The sequence below is a fragment of the Protopterus annectens genome, chromosome 1.part2 (genome assembly GCF_019279795.1).
Source record: "Protopterus annectens isolate FY-2018-M chromosome 1.part2, PAN1.0, whole genome shotgun sequence".
NCBI classification, from domain to species: domain Eukaryota; kingdom Metazoa; phylum Chordata; order Ceratodontiformes; family Protopteridae; genus Protopterus; species Protopterus annectens.
Window position 1 is genome coordinate 402,206,272 of NC_056727.1, and position 22,374 is coordinate 402,228,645.

A 22,374-nucleotide genomic window follows, 5' to 3' on the forward strand; every position below is an offset into this window, starting at 1 on the left:
TATAAAGTGCAACATGACAGTGGTACTGTCAGACATCTGTGGTGTTGTTACTGTGACATTGCATGGCATTCATATTCTACACCTACACAGGTGTAATGTTCAAATCAGACCTATTCTGCTGCTGTGTATGCTGTTGTTGGTACATTATGGGCATTGTATGATCATTGGAATCATTTGTCATTACATTACTACTTGGAAAACCTTTCATGTAGCCCCATGCATCCACCATCCTCCTTTTTTCAACCGGCCACATGACATCCTTCCTGCAGAGGAGTGGAGGATGTCCTCATGCCAAATATGCATACAGACATCATGAAGCAGAGTCCTTCCATGAGCCTCTGCAAGCCATTTCAAGACCACTGCATATGTCATTGCTAATTCTGTCATGGTGTGGTGCACCTGTCTCATATAGACAGTGGCAGGATGTAATGCAATGAAACAAGTATACACATATGCACAATGGGCTTACTGTCTTCCATAATATGCATAATAGGGATTTTTTACAAGGTATAATAATGGCTAGTATTTTGTGTGATGCTGCCCATTAATCTAATAATAATAATATAATAATAATAATAATAATAATAATAATAATAATAATACCAATCCAAACAGGAACAAAAGAAACCATGAAATCCAAGGTGAAGCAAACACAGGCAGGAAGTAGTAAATCCAGACAGTTTATTTAGAAGAATAAGTGCTTTCGTCCCAAACAGTTAATTGATCAGGAACTTCATCAGAAACATTCTGAAGGTCCTGATAAATTAACTGTTTGGGACGAAAGCACTTATTCATCTAAATAAACTGTCTGGATTTACTATTTATTGCCTGCATTTGCTTCACCTTTGATTAACCTAATAATGTCCTATGACCCTATGATTGGTTGACATGTCAATGTTGCTGACATTGACATGTACTATACTGAGGTGTGGATGTACAGTATAGCTATAAAAGGGTCTTACAATTTCTGATGTGAGCTAATGTATTTATGGCCTTTGATGCCATTGCAATGCATGCTGACTTTATAGCAGCCATAGTATTATGTCTCCAGAGTACTTTTGACAAGGTATGATATGCTTGTTATGTTTATTAGTAGCGTATTGAGTCATGTGTTTTCTTAGTGGATAAGATCAACCTTCTACACAGTCCACATTCCACCATCACAATGACACTTGCAGTATGACACAGGTGTGCATGTGTCTACATCCCATTATTAAATGTTCTGTGACTGACATCAATATCAGTTCATATTGATTACATGGTCACATAAGTCTTGCCTCATACACATGCTTGTTATGCTGTGATATACACAACCAATGTATCACATGTTTTGATGTAGTTGAAACTTTGTCTAATTCATTGTATGTGCAGTTGTGTTGCTACATGCAAGAATTATTGAGGTGGTCAGCAGCACCATTGTGTGACTATTAGCATCTGTGTCAGGAAATGATCCATGTGAGCTACAAACAACTGCTCTCTAATATATCCTGATACAATATCAGGCCACTCAAGCACAGCTTGCCCGTGAAACACATATAGGCATATGTTGTTCAAGTAATGTAATTATGTGACACTGATAAAGTTGTATGTCTGTGTGTATAGCAACAGTGTATGGAATGTGATGAATGGCCAAGGCTGTATGGAGGTCTTGTCACAAATCATTTATTCCAGTACATATGAAATGTTAAGTGGAATACACAACTAAGAACAGATCTATGAGTGGATGCCAGCAGACATACCCACCCAGAGGACATAGACAATCTACCAGCTGACAGTTTGTTCACATGTCACCACCTTGTCACTACTGGCCATCAGCCAAAGTACACATGCAAACATTACTCAGTTATTATTCTCAGCAGGGCAACACATATGTGTGCTCTTTATGGATAATAACACAGAAGCAATAGTCCCTGACAACATCATAGGTTGCCTATAGTGTGACATAAAACCTGACCTACCAGACACAGTTGGATCTGTATGTCAACATAGCCTCAAGATAGCTTATGCTCCCATAGAAAGGTGTACAGCAACATACATCCTTCTTACTTGGGGAGACCATCACCTGATGCATGGAGTTATAGACCCATGCTGACTCTCCTCATCTGTGAGGTAGGTCAAGGAGTCATCATGAAGCTTCTCTAGAAGGGCACAGGTAATATCCTGACTGTGTACTAAACCCATGTTTGATTTGTTCAGGCTACATTATGTCTGTTGCATCTGTTCACTGTCTTCGGGAAGGTTACTGAGGGCATGCATGATGACAACACTATCATCCTGTGTAACTTGATCTGGTCAAGGCATTTGACCTAAATCAGCATTCAGATATTACAAAGAAACTATTGCAAGTGGCCATAAACACCTACAACACCAAGTGGGTAGACAACTGGAACACATATGTGACAGAGAAATATGTTGCAGTGTGTGACATCACCTCTATCTAGAGTCTAGTGACCAGTCTATACATCAGGGCTCTGTGGTAGGCCCTTTCCAGTCCATTATTTAAGTGTCAGACATCAAAACTTGACTTACACATACCTTCTCCAACCAGCTTTGTTGAGGGCTGTAAATTGTGGACAGTCATTAAATTCAAGTGTGGCACTGGTATAATGCATGTAGTATCAACACACACAAAGCACTGATGCGACAGCCATGGGGACACAGTAGATGAAGGAAACTCACTGGCTGGAATTCATTTCATTATGAACGCAGATATGCAAGATAATGATAATATGGACAACACATCCCTATGAGTAGACCAAGTGGTATGCACACATGTCAACCAGCCAGGATTGCTTAAGTTGTTATTTCTAATACAGGCGTAACAGTGTCTCTCTGAACATCTCTGGCAGATGTTGCATTTTGAGGGAGGTGTGCTTGATTCCCCTTAGGGACTGCTGACAAATCCTAATAGTTTTTCAAGTGTGTTCTTGCAGAACCATCTGTGATCACTCATAATCACATGTTATGTGGAAGACATGGGATTACTGTTCATATTATTCTGATATTATCCCTGATTGTGCATGTTTCTGTCTACTGTTCTCAATGTTCTTGTTACTATATGTCCTTCTTGGATGAGATCTATGCTGACAATACATTCATATTCAGGCAACTCATTTTGCACAGCTTCACAATACGCACATAATCCCTATTGTATATGTCATCCCTGATATATGTCCTGTCCACTGTTCATGTCAGGATGCTTATATCACAAAGTATCCACTCCACTGATATGTCACTGTGTGTGACTGTCACATAATATACAGTAACTGTGTAGCCTGCACTGTATCATGTCAATATGAGATTACTGTTTGTGCTAAAACTGTCTTCGTTGGCATGATCTCATCTGCTGTACATTAATGTTTCACCTGTCCTCTTCCCCTGTTTTCATTCCTATAATTCACCTGCATGTCCCTTTTTAATATACACACTTGCCTGACTAGTTATAATGCAGTCTGTGTACCCTTACTGATCATTTACACAACTTTTATTAGTATGCCTGACACAGGTTTCCACACTACTCTGCACTGTATACACCTTCATAGGTTCATAGGTAGGTACTAGGCTATTGGCCCTAGGGCCTGTATAAGCCTAGCTAAATGGTACCCTGGCTTTTGCCACCCAAGAAAATTATTTTCCTGTGCCTCTTTCAAGCAGACCTACAGAAGTGATCCCCGGGGTGAATTTCCTATCTCCCATCCAATCATCAAGATTTTTCTTGAAGAGTGCTAATGAGGAGCTTTGTTTGATATAGATAGGTAGTTTGTTCCAGAGTATGGGAAGTCTCTGGGACAGGAATCTATCCCTCCAGCATGTTCTGTTTATTGTGGTGACAAGGTTTAGGTCCCTAGAGCATGTAGCTCAGAGAGATTGGGATTTCTTTAAGGGGAGCGTGTCCAACAGCTCTGGGTTTGACATAGCTTTGTATGTTAGGCAGAGATCGCCTCTGAGTATACGATATGCGACAGAGTAAAGCTGGTGTTTTTTTAGATGGTCTGTGTAGGGCATCTGTTTGAGGCCAGTAATTTTCTTTGTGAGGTATTTCTGTGGCCTTTCCAGTTGTTGTAGATGTCTTGTGAGGTACATACCAAAAGGGGCGTTGTACTCTATAATGGGTCTAATGAGTGATGAGTAGAGGGGAACAATTACCTCTTTTTTCCTAGATGAGAAACCTTTTGTGATGAGGTGTGCCACATGCAAGGATTTCCTGACTACTGTGGCGATGTGATTACCAAAGGAGAGACTACTGTCCACCTGTGTCCCAAGGTTTCTTATCACACTTTTGGTGTTAAGTAGACTACTGCCTATGTGGTAGTTCATGGGTACAGAATTTTTACCAAAAGGGATGACAGTGCACTTTCTGGCATTGAGCTTGAGGCCATGGCTTTGGCACCAGGCATCTGTCTCAGTGAGGCCCTTTTGTAGGATGTCCACATCATTAGGAGTTTTAATTATGGCTCTTAGTTTGCAGTCATATGCAAACTTTGTTAGCCAAAGTCCTTCTGTGCTATTTTGGAGCTATATACATTGCTTTATTGAAAACCCTGGTAGTCGTTGTGGTTTCCACACAATCCCACAGACCTAGTTTGCTCATGGGTAAACAGAGATACATGTTTGCAGTTGTTCGTGTTGCTTTACATATTTTCCTGGCCGGCAACACTGTTGCTGGTTATGAAACCATGCTTGTTTACATTTAAGCACAGTGTGTGGCATGCATATATAATTACTGCTGCTGTTTACAACTTAAAGACGTAAACTTGGTGTAGGCTTCACACTAAGCCTACACAGTGGTTATTGAATCCATTCCTTGGTTTATACTTCCTAAACTGTGTTTAATCTGAGGGCAGTAGTGAGAGACAGTGCAACTATGCACAGCTTAAAAAAAGAGAGAATGAACGGAAGAATACTTTAGAGCACTTCTAAGATGAATTTAGGTTTTGCTACCACTAGCAGCTATCTGCCATCAGCTGCAATGATGCTGTGCTTTGCCCAGCTGAGCACTGAGTTGTGCAGTAGAAGTACACAACCCTACTCAAAGTAAGCAAAAAACAGCAAGTTGACAGCAGGAACTAGCAATGCTAAACAAGATAGCAAATAAATGTTCAGAATCCTGCAAACTCCCCTTCTGTCACAAGAGAAACTATAATGAAACTCTCAGACAAATTACATAATTGTTGCAAGCAAAAATAAAATAGTCTCAATATTATTTCTAAAGTTCTATATCTATAATAGTGCTGCAAAGTCTCTTCCCTGGTGGTAGAAAGATATCACCTGGTGGTGAAATCCAGTAAATATTACCACTATTAATTTGTGGCTTGGCACAGTTCAACTCTTTTTTTTTTCTAGGAGGTGATTTTTTTATCTTATCTTATGTATTTATTTGTTTATTTATTTATTTATTACTTTTTAACTTCTTCATTTGAGATTTCTCAGCAAATGTGCAAGGGTTTGGATAGTTAAGCTTTAGAGATTTATTTTTTTGCTATAATCTCTGTGGAAGACCTTTTTTAACTCCATTGTTTGCAGTTGTGTCCTGTCAGTTTACAGATTAGTTTAGATGATATGATAAGTAAAACGGTCCATATGCTGTGAACATGGAACAGCATTTGTTAGGGATTGTGGCCAAACTCTGATGCTTAGGAGAGGAGGTAAGTATTCACAGGTGGTCAGTCTCTAAAAGTCTTCATTGTCCAAAATAGCTACTGGGTTACAACATTGCTGTGGTTATCCAGTGGTAGCTTATTTATTTCTGTTGCATTGCATATTGATCCTGTATTGACCGTATCGATTGGTGGGAGGGAAAGAGTTGGAATATTTAACAACAAGGTGTTTACTGTGTTATTATTAATGTTTATGTAGTTTTATTTTTTAGGCTTTCATTTTAGGTTTACAGTTTCAGCTAAGAAACTGTGTAGAGTTTTTCCCTTTTGGAGGCAGAATTTATTTATAGGTTCATTCATTTTTTTCTTGTATTTTCCTCAGATTTTTTTTTTCAAAGGGTCAATCACTTCTAACTTGAGATGATATTCACTTCAGGTTCGAGGAGTGCTATTGGCATTATCAGTGGCTTCCTTTTCTGCAAAAAAAGACCCAACCATTTCTTCTTCTTCAGGCCAAGAGCCAGGCAGACTCATTCACTGAGCAAGGTGAGAACACTATGGCCCATTTGTTCCCTGTCCAGGACAAGAGTCCGATCAGTTTATTTATTCCCCTCAAATGGGAAAGTTAAGTGTCGATGAGGAAGTCAGTCAGTGATGTTCACACTGTACCTACCTAACTCCCTCCTCAAAGACTACCATGGTTTCTGTGATCACTACTTCCAGAAGGTGTTTTTGTGTAAGCACACAAGCCAGTTCCCTATCAATGAAATACACCATGGTTCACTAAGTTACTATGGCCCATACAGTTAGTTGGACATATCTATCTATCTATATATATATATATATATATATATATATATATATATATATGGATAGATAGATATAGATATACATGTGTGGTTGTGTGTGTGCGTGTGTGTGTGTGTGTGTGTGTGTGTGTGTGTATTTACTGAAGTTAATCTTAATTTCAGTAGATGAATAGAACAAACGTCAACTGCAAAAAGTTGGGAAAAAAAATCAACACATTAACAAGCATGTTTTGATGTAACCTCAGACCATGCAAAAGAAATCTACTGTTTTTTTCAAGGGGGCAAGTTCCCCTGCACCACTCCACATCCTCTGCTAATTATATATACTGACTCTGAGATCATGCAATCTGTGGGGAAGGGGCATATTCCATAACACTGAGGATTGTCTATCTCACACACCTATCGATCATCTATTTTGTTGACCAGACTGTGTCAACAAAACAGTCATCAACATTTTGGAGTTTCATTTTTAAAAGCACTCCACTTATTGTCCTGTTCAGGACTATGAGGAAGTTTGAATTTGCCTCAGCAAATAGTACGTGTAATACATGCCTGTGTAGGATGGTTGTGCATTATAGGGACACACACACACACACACACACACACACACACACACACACACACACACACACAGGCATATTGAAGGACCGTTAGTTCAAGAGTTCAAGAGTAGCATATTTCTGAGCACTTAGGATTCATTGCTGAAGGCACCTCAGTTGGGAGCCAAGCTGGAGATGTATAAAATATGAGTGTGAATATGGATGTGCACTGTTTCCATTCAACAGATCACTGGTGTTTTTATTCAAATGTAAAGAAACCGGAACGTATTTTCTGGGAGGGCTTATATAAAATCACATGGAAAAAAAAAACTACAAATGTGAAGTTGTTCTATCTTGCCGTCCATTCTTTCAGATAGGTTCAGAGCCAATCCTTGGCTACGAGTTGACCTACTACAAAGCTCGAGGTCTTCAGACAGCTTGAGGCCAAGTCCCTATCCCATGATGCACCTTGAGTTACCTCAGATCTAGTTTGCCGCTGCAACAGATCAGAGGTTTCCTAGCACAGCTCGGGCCAGTATAGCTTTTTCTAAAAAATGTTCTAAATTTTGTCTTTTATATTATTAGTTATTGATAGTTAATAACTTAGATCTTTTATAGCTTAAAAGTTTGATAGTTTTCTTACCCCCTTTGGTCTTTGTTTTTTATAGGCCTTTAGTATTCCCTTTTCTTGTTGGTGTGCCTTATATAGATAATTAGAATAGCTTAATATAGTGTTTTATAAGCATTTATAGATAGTACAATTTGGCATGTGTGTGTGTGTTTATACATTCATACATTTTTCCATATAGAGCCCATTTGCTTTTGTAGGGGCTTCTTACTGTTTATATTATAGTGTACTTTAAAAATTGTTAAAGTTTGTGTGTGTGTGTACATTCTTGTTGGATAATTCATGTTTTCTTGGTATACTTAGATAGTGTCATGGCTGACCAGGATAAAGACAAACATCCCAAGTCTGGTTTTAAAAAATGTCCGAAGTGTGGACAAAAGATGTCAGTGACTGATAGTCATGTAAACTGTGTCTATTGTCTGGGTGCCTTGCATTTGCAAGAGAGTTGCTCAATTTGCCATTGCTTTTCAAGTAGAGTTTTGCATGAAAGGAAAAGAAATTTAATAGACAGAGGACTGCTAAAATCTTCTTTTCAGGAAGTTTTGGGTGACCAGTATAAAACTAGTCAATTTCGCAAATCTTCTAAGTCCTCTAAGACTTCTACATCGGACTCATTGAAATCTAAAAGACCATCAACGTCAGCTCCACAGCTTTTGGAGCCGAGCATCCTGTCCTTTCGGAGCCGGTCCCCAGTCCTGGAACTGCTATCTGAAGTATTAAAATCTCCTATACTCCAGTCGGTACCACCCTCCATCCACTCATCTCGGTCCTCGATTAGCCCATCCAATTTAGATGTGGATCGTGTGGTGCAGAAGTTGCTACAGGCACCAGCGTTTGCTAAATTTTGATTGGTTCTGACCTAAGGGGTTTTGGAACAGAAAGCTGTTATTCCATCTACTTCTTTTCCTCCTTTGAGCCATACTGGTCCATCTGAGCCAGAGGAGTTGGACCTGATGATTGTGGAGTCTTCGTAGCCAAAACCTGCTCCACTGCCATCGGTTCCATTTACTCAGACTTCCTCGGCTCCCATTAAGGAGTCTAGGAGCTGACACTCTCTGGTCGGGTCTGAGGAGGATAGTCAGACTGACCTGTTAGTTCCAACATTGCCTCTCAGGGCCATGGCTCGGATGAGTTCGGCCCCTACCTCTGGTTCAGAACCCACTGTTCCAGTGCTGAGGGGATCGGTGGTTTCTTCAGATCCAGGGGTTCCTTCTCATTGGAGCAGAGGTGCTTTTGAAGCCATGGAGAGTAATGTCCCCCAGGACAGCCACAACTTCAGGAACAACTACCTCTTCCCCAAAAGTGCCTTTGTCCACTTCTGCATCACAGATCCCTTTGAAGTGTAGAGACCCTGAGCCTCAGGAAGCCCCATTGGTTGGCCCCTGCTTTTCTGAGATCTCACCAGAAGTTCCCAGTAAGAGGAAGCATCTAGACTCCCCACAGGAGTCTTTTACATCTGACACCAACTTAGATGAATCAGCAGGGTCCCTACGGTCCTCCTCTGTAGGTATCTCATTTGCAGATATATTAGAAATCCTTAAGCAGAGGGGTGGCTTGAAGCCCACCAACCCTACTGAAGATGGGTCGGTTCTCCTGAAGGCTTTCAGGTCTCAACCCTCCACCTCTTGGGTGTCTCCGCCCTTCGATGAGCTCATGGAGCTGGTCTCACAAAGGACATGGGAGTCTCCGGACACCATGGAGCCTGTCCCTAGGAGGCCCAATAAATTTATTTCTGCCCCTCAGGGTAAGTCTTTTCTCACTAAGGGAGTGCCTGTTGATGCCATGGTGGTGGTGGCAAAAACTTCTTCCTCTTTCCATCCTTCTAACAGAGACTCTAGGATCATGAATAGATACAGGAAGCACATGTATAGTTCAGCAACTTTTGCCATGCTTTCACTGAACTATCTTACACATTTCACAAGACTACAAAGAGACCTCCTAAAAGAGCTTAGAGATACTCTTCAGGGTATGGTAGCTGAAGGATCTTCAGGCAAAGTTGCCTCCCAACTTGCTACCCTTAATTCCATAGTGAACGTGTCCGTACTTCTCATCTCATATGCAGCTGATGGAATGAGTAGGGCAGCGGGTACAGGAATTGCTCTCAGGAGACACTCCTGGATGTGCTTATGTTCCTTTGTGTGATGCCCTTTAAGTCATCCTTTGTCAACACCTCTTTTGATGGCTTGTTCTTTTTCAGGCCCAAAGTTAAGGAAACTTTGACCAGGTGTTAGCAGGAAGGAAAGACTGTCTACCGTCGGAGTCCATTTTTCTACCCCTACTAGACTCTACCCCAAGGGTCAAAAGGGAGGAAAGATGTGGTTCCAAAAAGCCCAAAGAGCCTTTCTGGACACATGTAGTGAATCCTGCTCCAGGGGCAGAGGAGGGGGCAATAATGGAAGATGCCACCTCGTGGCAGAGGTGGTCTGCAAAACCAGGGCGACAGAGCCCTATCAGCACTCCTGAAAGGAGACCCAACTGTCCTACTCTGAAGGCAGTCAGGGTCACTTATCTTTGTATCCAGATGCCTGGCTCAAAATAACAAATGACAAATGTGTACAAAGTATAGTTTCCAGAGGATATATTATTCCCTTTGCCATTCCCCCTCCATTGTCATCAAAAATCCTGGACGTTCCACCAAGTTACAAGGGACAAGCAACAGTAGAGGTCCAAATGTTGCTAAGAAAAAAAGAGTCATCCAACCAGTCGCAACAGACCAGACAGGATCTGGAACTTACTCAAGATTCTTTTTAGTTCCAAAAAAGACAGGGGACTGGAGACCTATTTTGAACCTCAGCAGACTAAACAGATCTGTCAAGAAAGAGAAGTTCCAGATGGTCACGCTTCAGTCGATACTTCCCTTCTTAGGGAAAGACAATTGGATGTGTGCAATAGATCTCCAGGATGCATACTACCATATAAAAATGGCCAGACCATCCAGGGATCATCTGCACTTCCGGCTGTGTGCCAATCATTACCAGTTTTGAGCCCTGCCCTTTGTTCTCACTACAGCCCCCAAAGTGTTCACCAAATGTATGGCAGTGGTCACTGCTCACCTGAGGCGTCTAGGATTCCAAGTGTTTCTGTACTTAGACGATTGGCTCATCACTGCCACCACCAGGCATCAGCTAATACAAGCCATGGACACCACTCTTACTCTTTGCAATCAACTGGGCATTACCATAAATTCAGAAAAATCTCCCTTGTCGCCATCGCAACATATTGTTTTTATCGGACCAGAATTGGACATCACCACCATCACTTTAAAACTTCCAGCAGAAAGATATTACTACTTCGTCAGCAAATCCAGAACATCATATCCAGAGACAAGGCTCCAGCATCAGAAGTGCTAAAGTTGTTTGGGATGATGGCAGCTGCAATAATAGCGATACTGTTGGGTTGCACGCACATGCGGATTCTACAATGGCTGCTGTTCACTCAGTGGTCTTATCAAGATCTCCCAGTGTCTCATCTCATTATTGTAACAAACACATGCAAAAGGATCTTCAGTGGTAGTTGACTTCTCTTCAAGTAATGATAGGTCGTCCTTTTATCCTACCCTCACCATCGGCCACAGTGACCATGGACGCTTCCCTGATAGGGTGGGGGAGGGCCTTTTCATGGAAGAACAGCCCAAGGCACATGGACTGAACAAGAGACACATCTGCATATCAATGTTCTGGAGATGAGAGTGGTACTTTTGGTGTTGCAGTACTTTCAGGACTCTCTCCCTCTGGGGACAATTGCGATTCAGATGGACAACATGTCAGTGGTCTGGTATGTGAACAAACAAGGAGGAACCAGGTCCTAACCCCTTTGTCGAGAGGCCTTAAGAGTATGGCAATGGGCTACATCCACCCAGCACTTTCTGACAGCAAAGCACATCCTGGGGAAATCCAACATGATTGCAGACAAACTGATCAGGGCATTTTTGTTGCCTCATGAGTGGTCCCTCAAAAAGGAGATAGCGGAGAGAATATTCCACAGATGGGGCCAGCCTTACTGTGATCTTTTTGCTTCCCACATGAACACAAAATGCAGAAGATACTTTCCCTTATTCCCCCTCCAAGAGATTCCCCAAGGGACGCACTCATACACAATTGGCCTCTCGGTCTCCTCTATGCATTCCCACCAATTCCCTTGATACCAAAAGTACAACAAAAAGCAAAAGCCCTGGGAAGGACCATCATTCTAATAGTCCTTCATTGGCCTCATCAGATTTGGTTCCCCTTCCTTTGATTTCATCTGTTGGAAGAGTCTTGGATTCTGGACCCAGTTCCAGACCTTCTGACGCACTCGTTGGGGACTCTTCATCCCTCCCTTCCGTCCCTAAAATTGACAGCTTGGCTGCTTCAGTTCCCAACATAGCCAGATTCCATAACCTCTCAAACGAAATGCAGCATATTTTAATATCTTCTCGTAAATCCTCTACTAGGAAGTTGTACCTTAGCAAATGGAGGAGATTTTCTACATGGGGCTTCTCAGAATAACATTGATCCCTACCAAGCCACCATTTCCTCTATATTATACCTTTTGACTATGCTTTTCAACAAAGGAGCTGCAGCAGCTACAGTTTGGGTACAACTTGCCGCCATCTCTAATTTTCATCTTGGCTTTGAAGGAATGAACATAATGTCACACAAGCTATCCAAAGCCTTTCTCAAAGAGACCTCCCACCTCAGACCACCAGTGAAATTCCCTTATATCCCATGGAACCTAAATTTTATGCTTTCACGCATTATTCTCCCACCTTTTGAGCCAGCTTCCTCATGTGATTTGACATTTTTGTATTGGAAGACTATCTTTTTAGTAGCCATCATGTCTGTCCGATGTGTATCAGAATTACAGGCCTTTCCCATAAAACCTCCGTATTTGTTTTTTCATGCTGACAAAGTGTCCCTACAAACAAATCCTTCATTCTTACCTAAAGTTTGTACTGAAGCTAACCTTAACCAAATCATAGATTTACCAGTGTTTTTCCCCAAACACACAAAGAACTTAAGAGTATATGCTGCACAAGCTTAATGTTCATAGACAGTTCAGATTTTACCTGGATAGAACCAAAGAGTTCAGAAGATCAGAACAACTTTTTGTTTCCTTTTCAGATTCTAGGAAAGGTATGCCAGTGGCAAAAACAACACTATCTAAATGGTTATCTGATTGCATCACTTTCACTTATTCAGCTGCCAATTTACCTTTACAACACAAAATTAAAGCTCATTCTACCAGAGCAGTGTCCACATCCTCTGCCTTTTCTGCTGGGCTTCCTGTAGGCAATATTTGTGCAGCAGCCACTTGGTTAAGACCTCATACCTTTATCACTCATTACAAAGTTGATAGGGCCTTGAAGGACAGGGCCTCCTTTGGTTCTACTGTCGGAAAAAATATACTCCCGTGAGCCACCCGAGAAAGATGGTGCTTGGGATGCTACCCATCTGTAAGAATGAACGGTGATATAGAACAACTTCACATAAAGAAGTTATGTACTCACCATAACATTCCATGTGAGTTGTTCATCTCACCTTCATTCTTACTTCCCACCCTTCTACCCCCTCCAGGGTTTTTCGAGGACCGAGATACTAGTTTTTTCATGGTTGCTCTGTCTTTCTATGGATTTTACCTAAACAAATTGATAGAATGGCATATGGTATTGTTAGAGGCAGCAAACAAGATCTGAGGTAACTCAAGGTGCATCATGGGATAGGGATTTGTCCTCGAGCTGTCTGAAGACCTCGAGCTTTGTAGTAGGCTGACTCAGAGTGCTGGATCGGCTCCGAACCCATCTGTAAGAATGAAGGCGAGATGAATAACTCACATGGAACCTTATGGTGATTACATAACTTCTTTTTAAATAACATTTTGTAATGTAACTTCTAAGTGAAGTTACATTATAGTATACACCATAGTATTGTAGGTAAAGAGGAGCAAAGGTAATTTACTCTCCAGTGAGAATTAATAAAAAGAATTGCAGTTGTAAAAAAATTCTGATCCTGCTGGTAGCAATTTTGGGACAGATAGCTGACAAACCTGAATGCGTACCCTTGCAATTTATTTCTAGAAAATTTGACTGTAGTATTTCTCATTGTATTTCTAAATGGCTTACACAAAGAATTTTGTAATATATATGCAGTTCCCAGTTCTAGTACACGAATAAGACTTCTATCAAGTATTAGATTATTTGCTGTCTGAAAATATTTTATACTATGTTGTTATGTAATTAATGGTTTATTGTTTACTCATATATCACTGTAATTTACAAAAGTTAAAACTTATTTCACAGAGTGTTTCGTTGTACTATGCCCATTTAGAGGGGAAGGATTCTCAAAGCTCTGAACTTCAGTTAATTTCTTTTCTTGACCCTCATTTCAAGTCTTAGCACAATGACATTTATAAAACTGGCATGACCCCTTATAAAAGACATATTTAATTTACCATATTCTTCTCAGGACACTAAACTGCTGCCTTTTCTCCTTTAGGTATTTTATTTTACTGCATTTCACCTACAAAAAGGCACCTGCGTTGTTTTCAGTTTGCTCTGGAATATGGAGCAGATGTTAATAACTGCTCACTGAAAGGAATGCCAGTGTTTTTATTAGCCTGTAAACAGGCATCCCTGTGTAAAGAGATGTGTCTACTAATGCTAGAAAAAGGAGCAGATGCAAATGCAAGAGATAAGGTAAGCAAAGCTATGTACTATGTAATTTAGATTATGTGAAGACACCAGTCATGCCAAGTATGCCTTCTGTTGTCTCCCTAGTTCTTTTCATAAATAGATAAATAAGGAACAACTTGTAAAAGTGAGTTTGATATACAGAAGGGGTCACTAATAGACTAAGAAATCTATTTATTTGTTTATTTATTTAATTTATTTATATATTTATACATTTGTTGAACAGGTAGGTACACTTGTCTAAAGACATTGTTTTAAGCAAAACTTAGGTCAGATGACAAATAAAGACTTGAAACAATGATACCAAAACAATGGAAATGATCTTTAAATAAACAGGAGTACTATAGGATATAAACCATGTCATCAATAGGTTCATAGGTTTATACTAGGCTATCTGCCCTAAGGCATTTATAAGCCTAGCCCAAATTTTTGTGGCTTACGCCACCCCTTATATGAAAAAATACTGTGCCCATTAGTTTGTTGTGCCTCTGTCCAGCAGTGACACAGAGATGATTCCCGGGATAAACCTATGATCTCCCATCCACAGGTCAAGATTTCTCTTGAACAGAGCCAGCGAGGTGCTCTGCCTCACATGGACCGGGATTTTATTCCACAGCATAGGGAGTCTCTGAGTGATAAATCTATCCCTCCAGCACGTCCTATTTATATCCGTGCTAAGGTTTAAGTCGCTTGCTCTAGTGGTTTTGGTGGATTTGTATTTTTTGAGGTGGAGCATGTCCATTAATTCCGGGTTGGACATGGCCTAGTATGTCAGGCACATGTCACCTCTGAGCAGATGGTATGCAACTGAATAGAGCTGGAGTTTCTTCAATCTGGCAGCATATGACAGATTTTGGAGTCCCTTTATCCTTTTGGTGAGGAACTTTTGGGGTCTCTCCAATTGCTGCAGATGTCGGGTGTGATACATCCCGAATGGGGCATTGTACTCGATCATTGGTCTGATAAGTGAAGAGTACAGGGGAACAATGACCTCACTAGATCTGGATGTGAATCCCTTCATGATCAGGTGGGCAATGTAGAAGGTCTTTCTAACCACTTTAGCAACGTGAGTGTCAAAGAAAGGCCACTGTCAACCTGGGTCCCCAGGTCCCTGATAACCTCTTCTGTGCTTAGTGGATTGCCACCTATATGGTAGCTTGGGGTTACCTTGTTTTTCCCGAAGGGTATGACTATACATTTTTGGCGTTTAACTTCAGGCCATGGCTCTGGCACCAGCTATCTGTTTCCGTGAGTCCCTTCTGAAGGATATCCGTGTCCGATGCACTTTCCACTATGGCCCAGTTTGCAGTCGTCTGCAAACTTTGTCAGCCAAAGTCCTCCCATGTTGGCCTGTACTTCTGAGAAGTAGATGCCGAACAATAGGGGGCCAAGGACCGAGCCCTGTGGGACACCGCTTGTGACCGGCTTGGAGTCTGACATAGCGCCAGCAACTCTAACCCTGTGGGTTCTGTCCTTAAGCCAGTTTGCAACCCATCTTGTGACATATGGGTTTACATTTAAGCTGGTAAGTTTTTCTACAATACCCGAGTGGGGTATTGTGTCGAAGACCTTTGCAAGGTCAAGGTAGGCTGTATGGACTGCCTTTCCCTCATCAATGGCCTTGGTGACTATTTCGAAGAAGTTGACCAAGTTCAAAAAGCATGATCTGCCCTTGACGAAGCCAAACTGGGTCGGGTCCAATGTCTGCAAGTCCCCTATATCTTTGTTTATGAGCTCCATTATGATCCTCTCCATAGCTTTGCAGACTAGACTTGTTAAGCTTATGGGGCGGTAATTACCAGGGTCCGTAGAGGCACCGCCTTTGTGGAGTGGGACCACAGTTGCCGTACACCACTCCTTGGGCACGTATCCTGTGGTAAGGCTGAGATTAAACAGCTGCCTTATGTGCGGGTTTAATTCCTCATTTAGCTCGTGTAGCACACAGCCAGGGGCACCATCCGGTCCCATTGATTCTGTGTTTTTAGCTTTAGAGAGAGCAGCTTTCACCTGCGCATTTGAGATGTCTGGGAGGCTACACTCTGCTGGGATAGTTATCTCTCCTTTAGGGGGCGGGGACGGGGGTGAAGTTTGCACTGAACCTGTCTGCCAGTATGTTGGCAATGTCTGTGGGTTCAGTGATTTTTGTATCATTTTGGACTAATTCTGAGCATATCTGGGAGTTTCCACCCAAGTTCCTAACATAGCTGAAAAAGGCCTTACGATTGTCCTTTGAATCCATGGCAATTTTTCTCTCAAAATTGGCCTTAGTTGATTTTATGAGTGCTCGTATTTTTTTACTAATAATGATCAGGGGTGACTTCCCTTTTATGGATTTTGTTCTATCATGTAATAGCTTTCTCCTCTTATTGTAAAGTTTGTTAATGGCTGGGGTCCACCAGACTGGACGTTTGCCCTTTGTGGAAAGAGTCTTGGTTTTATTTGGGATTGCCTGATCCATGCAGTCCTGGAGGTGTTCATAGAAGACATTTGTAAGGGCTTCCGCAGCTTGGTTTGTGGTTTCCACCGGCTCTGGGGCCTTGAAGGATACCACACTAGTCTTGAGTAGTGTGAAGTTTGCTTTAGAGAAGTTCTTCACTGTTGTCTTTTTTGTTTGGGGTGGGGGCGGGATGTGGATTTCCAGTGAGATTAGTTTATGATCAGATCTCACCAATGAGGGATATACTTCCAGTGTGGAGCATTTTGTCCTCATGTTTGTGATAATGAGTTCTAGTATATTTTCTCCTCTCGTGGGAACAGTGACTAGCTGTTCCATGGCATTTGAATTTATGAACTCCAGGAACTGTTGGGCTAGAAAGTTAGGGCTTGAGTAATGTTCCCAGTCTATATTCGGGTAGTTGAAGTCACCCAATATGATGGTGTTTGGAGATACATTTATACCCTCCAGTGTCTTCAGGAAGGCTGTGTGGGGTTCCTGAGTTTGAGAGGGTGGCCTGTAGCATGCTACAATTTGTAGAGCAGTTTTGCCTATGGTTAGTTGCACCTGGATGGTTTCGAAGCTTGCATTGCCACCAACCTGGAGGTGTGGGTATCCTTTATGAATATGGATACACCCCCTCCTTTTGTGGTGTGGTCTGGGTTTTGGGGCTGGAACGCATGATATGAGGTAAAACCTAATAGTGCCGGGGTGCTCTCAGGAGCCTTGAACCAGGTTTCAGTAACAGCACAGACATCGATGTTCTCCATACTGAGAAGGGCCTCGAGTGCGTGCATTTTGAGATTTAGACTTCTGGCATTGAGCAGCATTACCCTCAGTTTCTTCCCATTTTTGTTTTCTAGGGTGGTAGGTTTAGAATTTGAGCCTTGCCTAAAAAGGCACTATGGGGTGGCAAGAGCCTTAGCCAATATCCGGAATCCCAGGGTGACAGGTACAAGCCGTCCCTTGAGCAGCGTGGCTTGTCAAGCATGTCATCCCAGGCAGACAGACACTGGATCCCCTTTGAATGACACCAGACATTAAGCCAATTGTTAAAGCTGATCATCTTGTCTCTATATTGTGGCATCATTCTTGGTGAAGAAAGGATACTGCTCAGGGTCAGGGTCATACCTGCCTGGGCTACATAATCAGAGAGCTCCTCTATGTCTCTTTTCATGTAGTCCAGGGAGGTGCGTCTCAGGTCGTTCACACCAGCATGGACAATGACTGTGTCATATTTGTACTTGCCGTGGAGTGACCAGAGTGCTTGTGTTATGTGGCGGATTCTAGCGCCCGATAGGCAGCTTACTGTGACCCTCTCCTTGTTCAGCCTGGTGAGTGGGACGTCAGTGTGTCTGACTATGGAGTCACCTATGACAAGTATGTTTGGTGTTGTATTTGGCCTTAAGGGCTGTGACTGCTTTGCACACTGCTTTTGTGGTTTATGTGTTGCTTGTGGGGTGTCTTGAGGTAGCAGTTGTTTGGGTGTCTGCTTTGGAGGCCTCTGCTGTTTAGGTAAATTTTACTCAGAGCCTCCGAGTATGTCTTTGTGTGTTTATGTGTTTGATTCAGTGGTGTGGTAGCATTATGTGAGGCTGGTTTTGTGGTGTGTGTAGTTGCCTTCTCCTCCTGTCTGGTCTTGCCAGTCCTGAGTTGAGAGAGCTCAGCCTCCAGTTTGGCTAAATAGCTGCATCTCTCAAGTATTTGTGTTATGTGGGAGGAGGAGAGGGTTGTCTGTGTACATGAGGCAGTTATAACATTGCCTCAAGATTCCCAGATTCACCAGCTGGACCAGAGGAGATTGACAACTGACCTTTGGACATGCTAGAATAATATTGGGAATTCCTTAATAATTGAAAACAAGGGCCAGTGGGGAGTGAGGGTGTAGTGCTTTTAATTTTTAGTGCTGACTTATATAATTGCTTTAGTGAGCAAGTGCCAGGTAACTTGAGTGCAATGTGTTACAAGTAACTAAATGCAAAAATGACAAACAGTAACTTTCTTTCAAGTGAAACAAGGAACTAGTACAGTAAGCAATGCAGATATCACTAGTGATCCACAGAAGCGCTGAGAAGCCGCGTATTAGGTGGAATTAGCTTCCAGGGAAATAACAAGCAAACAACCAACAAGCATATAAACAAAGCCAGATTCAGCAGGCCTGGATCTAGTCTATGCTAGAGCAAACAAGGTGTACCAATTTCAGTAAGATACAGTTCAAATATTCAGGCACTATAAACCTTTAACCAGAAATTCCCAGCTCAGAAGGGCAGAGTCCAGCCTCTTCTCCCACAGGAGTGCAGACCACGAACCTTCTTAATGTAAAATAACTGGCCTGAAGCCCAAGTGCCTAAACCAGAACTAATACCCTTGGACACTGGGCTCTCAATCAGCAGTTCCCAACTATACTAAGAATATAAGATGTAAACAGCATCATCAGTGCTACAATAATACGACTACAATAAGTGGCCCATTGTCGGAAGGAAAATCAGTGACAAATTGTAGGAAGTGATTATTGTCAAATAGGTATTGTTATAAATATAAAGTATGCAGGAAGCAGCATGATGGCCAGATGGTCTGAGTTGCCCAGATGTGGATAAGGTACTGCTTTGTAGGCCAGTTTTACATTTGTGTACACCTTATCCAGAGTATTCTCCCATCTTGTTGCAAAGTTCACATGTTGATCATAATGGGGTAATACAGATTTCAATTGAGCTTGATTGAAATCACCTGCAATTATATGGGCAAACTCAGGGTTCTTATTAGGGAGGTCATTTATTGACAGATACAGAATGTTGAATGCCACATGGGTATTAGCACTAGGGGGATGTAAACAGCTGTTATGCCTACTCCATTGAATTCCCTAGGCAAGAGAAGGGTCTGCATTTTAGTGGCACTCAATGTTCTCTGAGCAGTGAGAGATAATTATTTTACAGTTTGTATACCAGTTGTTGTTGATATACACATAAATACCCCCTCCATGAGATCTGTCACAGAGACACCAATTTCTGCCAGCACAAAATAATGACATTCCCTCCATATGTATTGTACTATCATTTATATTGGAGTTCAGCCAGATTTTGGTGAACACAAGTAAGTAACTATTTCTCACCTTAGATTGTGTGGAAAGATCCATCCTTAAGTAGTCCAACTTGCTCTACAGTGAGCATACATTTGCCAGCAACATAGAAGGAAGTACAGGCCTGTGTGGATTTCTTTTCAGCATGGCCTTAATTCCTGTTCTCAAGCCTTTCTTCTTCTTTCACATCTTTTCCTTTTAATATGCTTCCCATTTCTGATTGTCAACTGGTTAGACAGGTTTGACAGGTTTCTGCAGTTTTTATCATGTTCCACTAAGATTCCAAGCTGCAGGAGTTCCTGGAGTGTGCTTGAGTTTACAGGCTTCTCTGCTAGCAGTTCATCAAGCATGCAACACAGCGAGATATGAGATCTGATTTCCAGAAGTCTCAGCATTGTAGTTAATCATACCTTCATTTCTTGCCATTAAATCTGTTTTTTTTTCTATTGTTTCTGACAAAAAACAAGACAAATAGTGCACTTTTCTGTAGGGATCCAAAGTAGACGTTGCCACACAGAGCGCTGCCATTTTCTTTTTTCAGGAATCATGTGAGAGGTTGGGGGGATAGCTACAATGACAGATGTCACCCATGTGGTAGAAGCGGTCTGCAGAATCAAAGATCTTGAGATTCCTTTTTGGACAGGTCTTTTAAGTGCTCCTGAAAGGTTACCTTGCTGTCCCTCTCTGGATGCAGTCAAGGGCACTTATACATGCACCTAGAAGCCTGGATAGCAATCACAATAGATTTCTGGATGCACAGGAACACATCCAAAGGATACTTAATTCCTTTTTCCCAACCACTCCTAAAGAAAAGAAAATGTCTCCCTCCAATCAGAGGGAGCTTGCAGCTATAGAAATCCAAATGCTGCTAAACAAAAGAGCCATCCAAGAGGTCACCCTAGACCGAAGAGAATCCAGAATTTACTCAAGGTCCTTTTTAGTGCCAAAGAAAACAGGGGACCTAAGTCCTATATTGGAACTCAGTTATCTAAATCAATTTGTAAAGAATTCCTCATTCCAGATGGTCACAATACAGTCAATTCTGCCCTTCCTGCAGAAGAATGACTCGATGTGCTCAATCAGTCTTCAAGATGCATACTATCACATCAAAATGAACAGGCGCTCTCAAAGGTATCTATGCTTCTGACTGGGAGCCAGTCATTATCAGTTCAGAGCCCTGCCCTTTAATCTCACCACAGCCCAAAGGGTGTTCACCAAATGCATGGCAGTGGTAGCAGCTCACCTCAGACTGCTCAGATTCACAGTGTTTCCTTACTTGGACAACTAGCTCTTCACCGCACCAACCAGGCATTTGCTTATAAAGGTGAGAAACTATTTGCTCAAGTTATCTCACTGGCTGGGAATCACTGTCAGTATGGACAAATCATAACTTCAACCAATCCAAGTCTTGGAGTTCATAGGGGCTTGGTTAGACTCTGTCAATTCTTTAGCTCAGAGTTCTTACATTGAAGATGCATGTCAGACATTTTTTTCTCTTCCTTCTCCTCCAGCAAAACTTGTCCTCAGAGCTTTAGGGTGGATAGCTGCTGCAATTACTTTAATTCCCACTGCATGCTTCCTCATGAGAATTCTACAATGGACCCTAGCAGTGCAATGGTCCTTTCATCAGCACTCTTTAAGACATCCAGTAAAAGTGTCCCAGGCTTGCAGAAAGTCTCTTCTTTGGTGGATTAAATCCAAGGAGATCAATCAATTGTGTCCTTTTATTTTTCCTCCCCCAAATGTCACGTTGACTATGGATGCCTCCCAGTTGGGGTGAGGGGACATTACTTGGGATGGACCTTTTAAGGCATGTGATCATCACAAGAGACCAATTTGCATATCAATGTCCTAGACATGAGGGCAGTACTGCTAGTGTTGCAGACCTTTCAGAGCTTTCTTCCTTCAAGGACTTTTACAATTCAAATGAACAACATGTCAGTAGTCTGGTATATCAACAAACGTGGGGAACCAAATCCTACCCACTTTGTTGAGATGCAATGAGAGTATGGCAATGGGCGATCTCATCCAATCACTTTCTACTAGGAATGCATATACCAGGGAAATCATCATTCTAGCAGACTAACTCAGCAGGACCATCCTCATGCCTCATGAGTGGTCTGTCAATCAGTCAGTGGCAAACATGATTTTCCAAAGATGGGGTCAGCCTTGCTCTGACCTATTTGCATCTCTCTCCAGCAGGTTCTTTATCCACCTCAGGGACAGTTACTGCGAGATACTTTAGTTCATGTTTGGCCCTCTGGTCTCCTTTATGCTTATCTCTCTAACCCTTATCCCCAAGTTTCTTTAGAAAGCACTTCGGGTGAAGACCACAGTAATCTCCATTACTCCTTTTTGGCCTAAACAGGTATGGTTTCCATTCTTTTTGGTCTCACCTAGTACATCCTCCTTGGAAGCTAGACCCCATTTCGGAACTCCTATCTCACCTGCCAGGGAAGATTTACCTGAACCATACAGGTTGACCACATTGTTTCTCCAATTCCAATGATGTCTAGACATTCCAGGCTTTCTTCCCCTGTCTAAAAATATACTAATCTCATCTCATAAACCATCATCATCAACTAGAAAGGTTTACAAAAGTAAATGGAAAAGGTTTTTCTTTT

General features: G+C 41.9%; 1 protein-coding gene across 1 annotated transcript in view; it reads left to right on the plus strand.

The window, feature by feature from the left end:
- The window catches only part of ANKEF1 (ankyrin repeat and EF-hand domain containing 1), a 1,352,638-nt gene that overhangs the window by 369,098 nt on the left and 961,166 nt on the right, over positions 1–22,374 (plus strand). Inside the window, exon 3 of the mRNA XM_044056684.1 lies at positions 14,047–14,246. Coding sequence (XP_043912619.1) covers positions 14,047–14,246 — 200 coding nt within the window. The remainder of the gene's footprint in view (positions 1–14,046; positions 14,247–22,374) is intronic.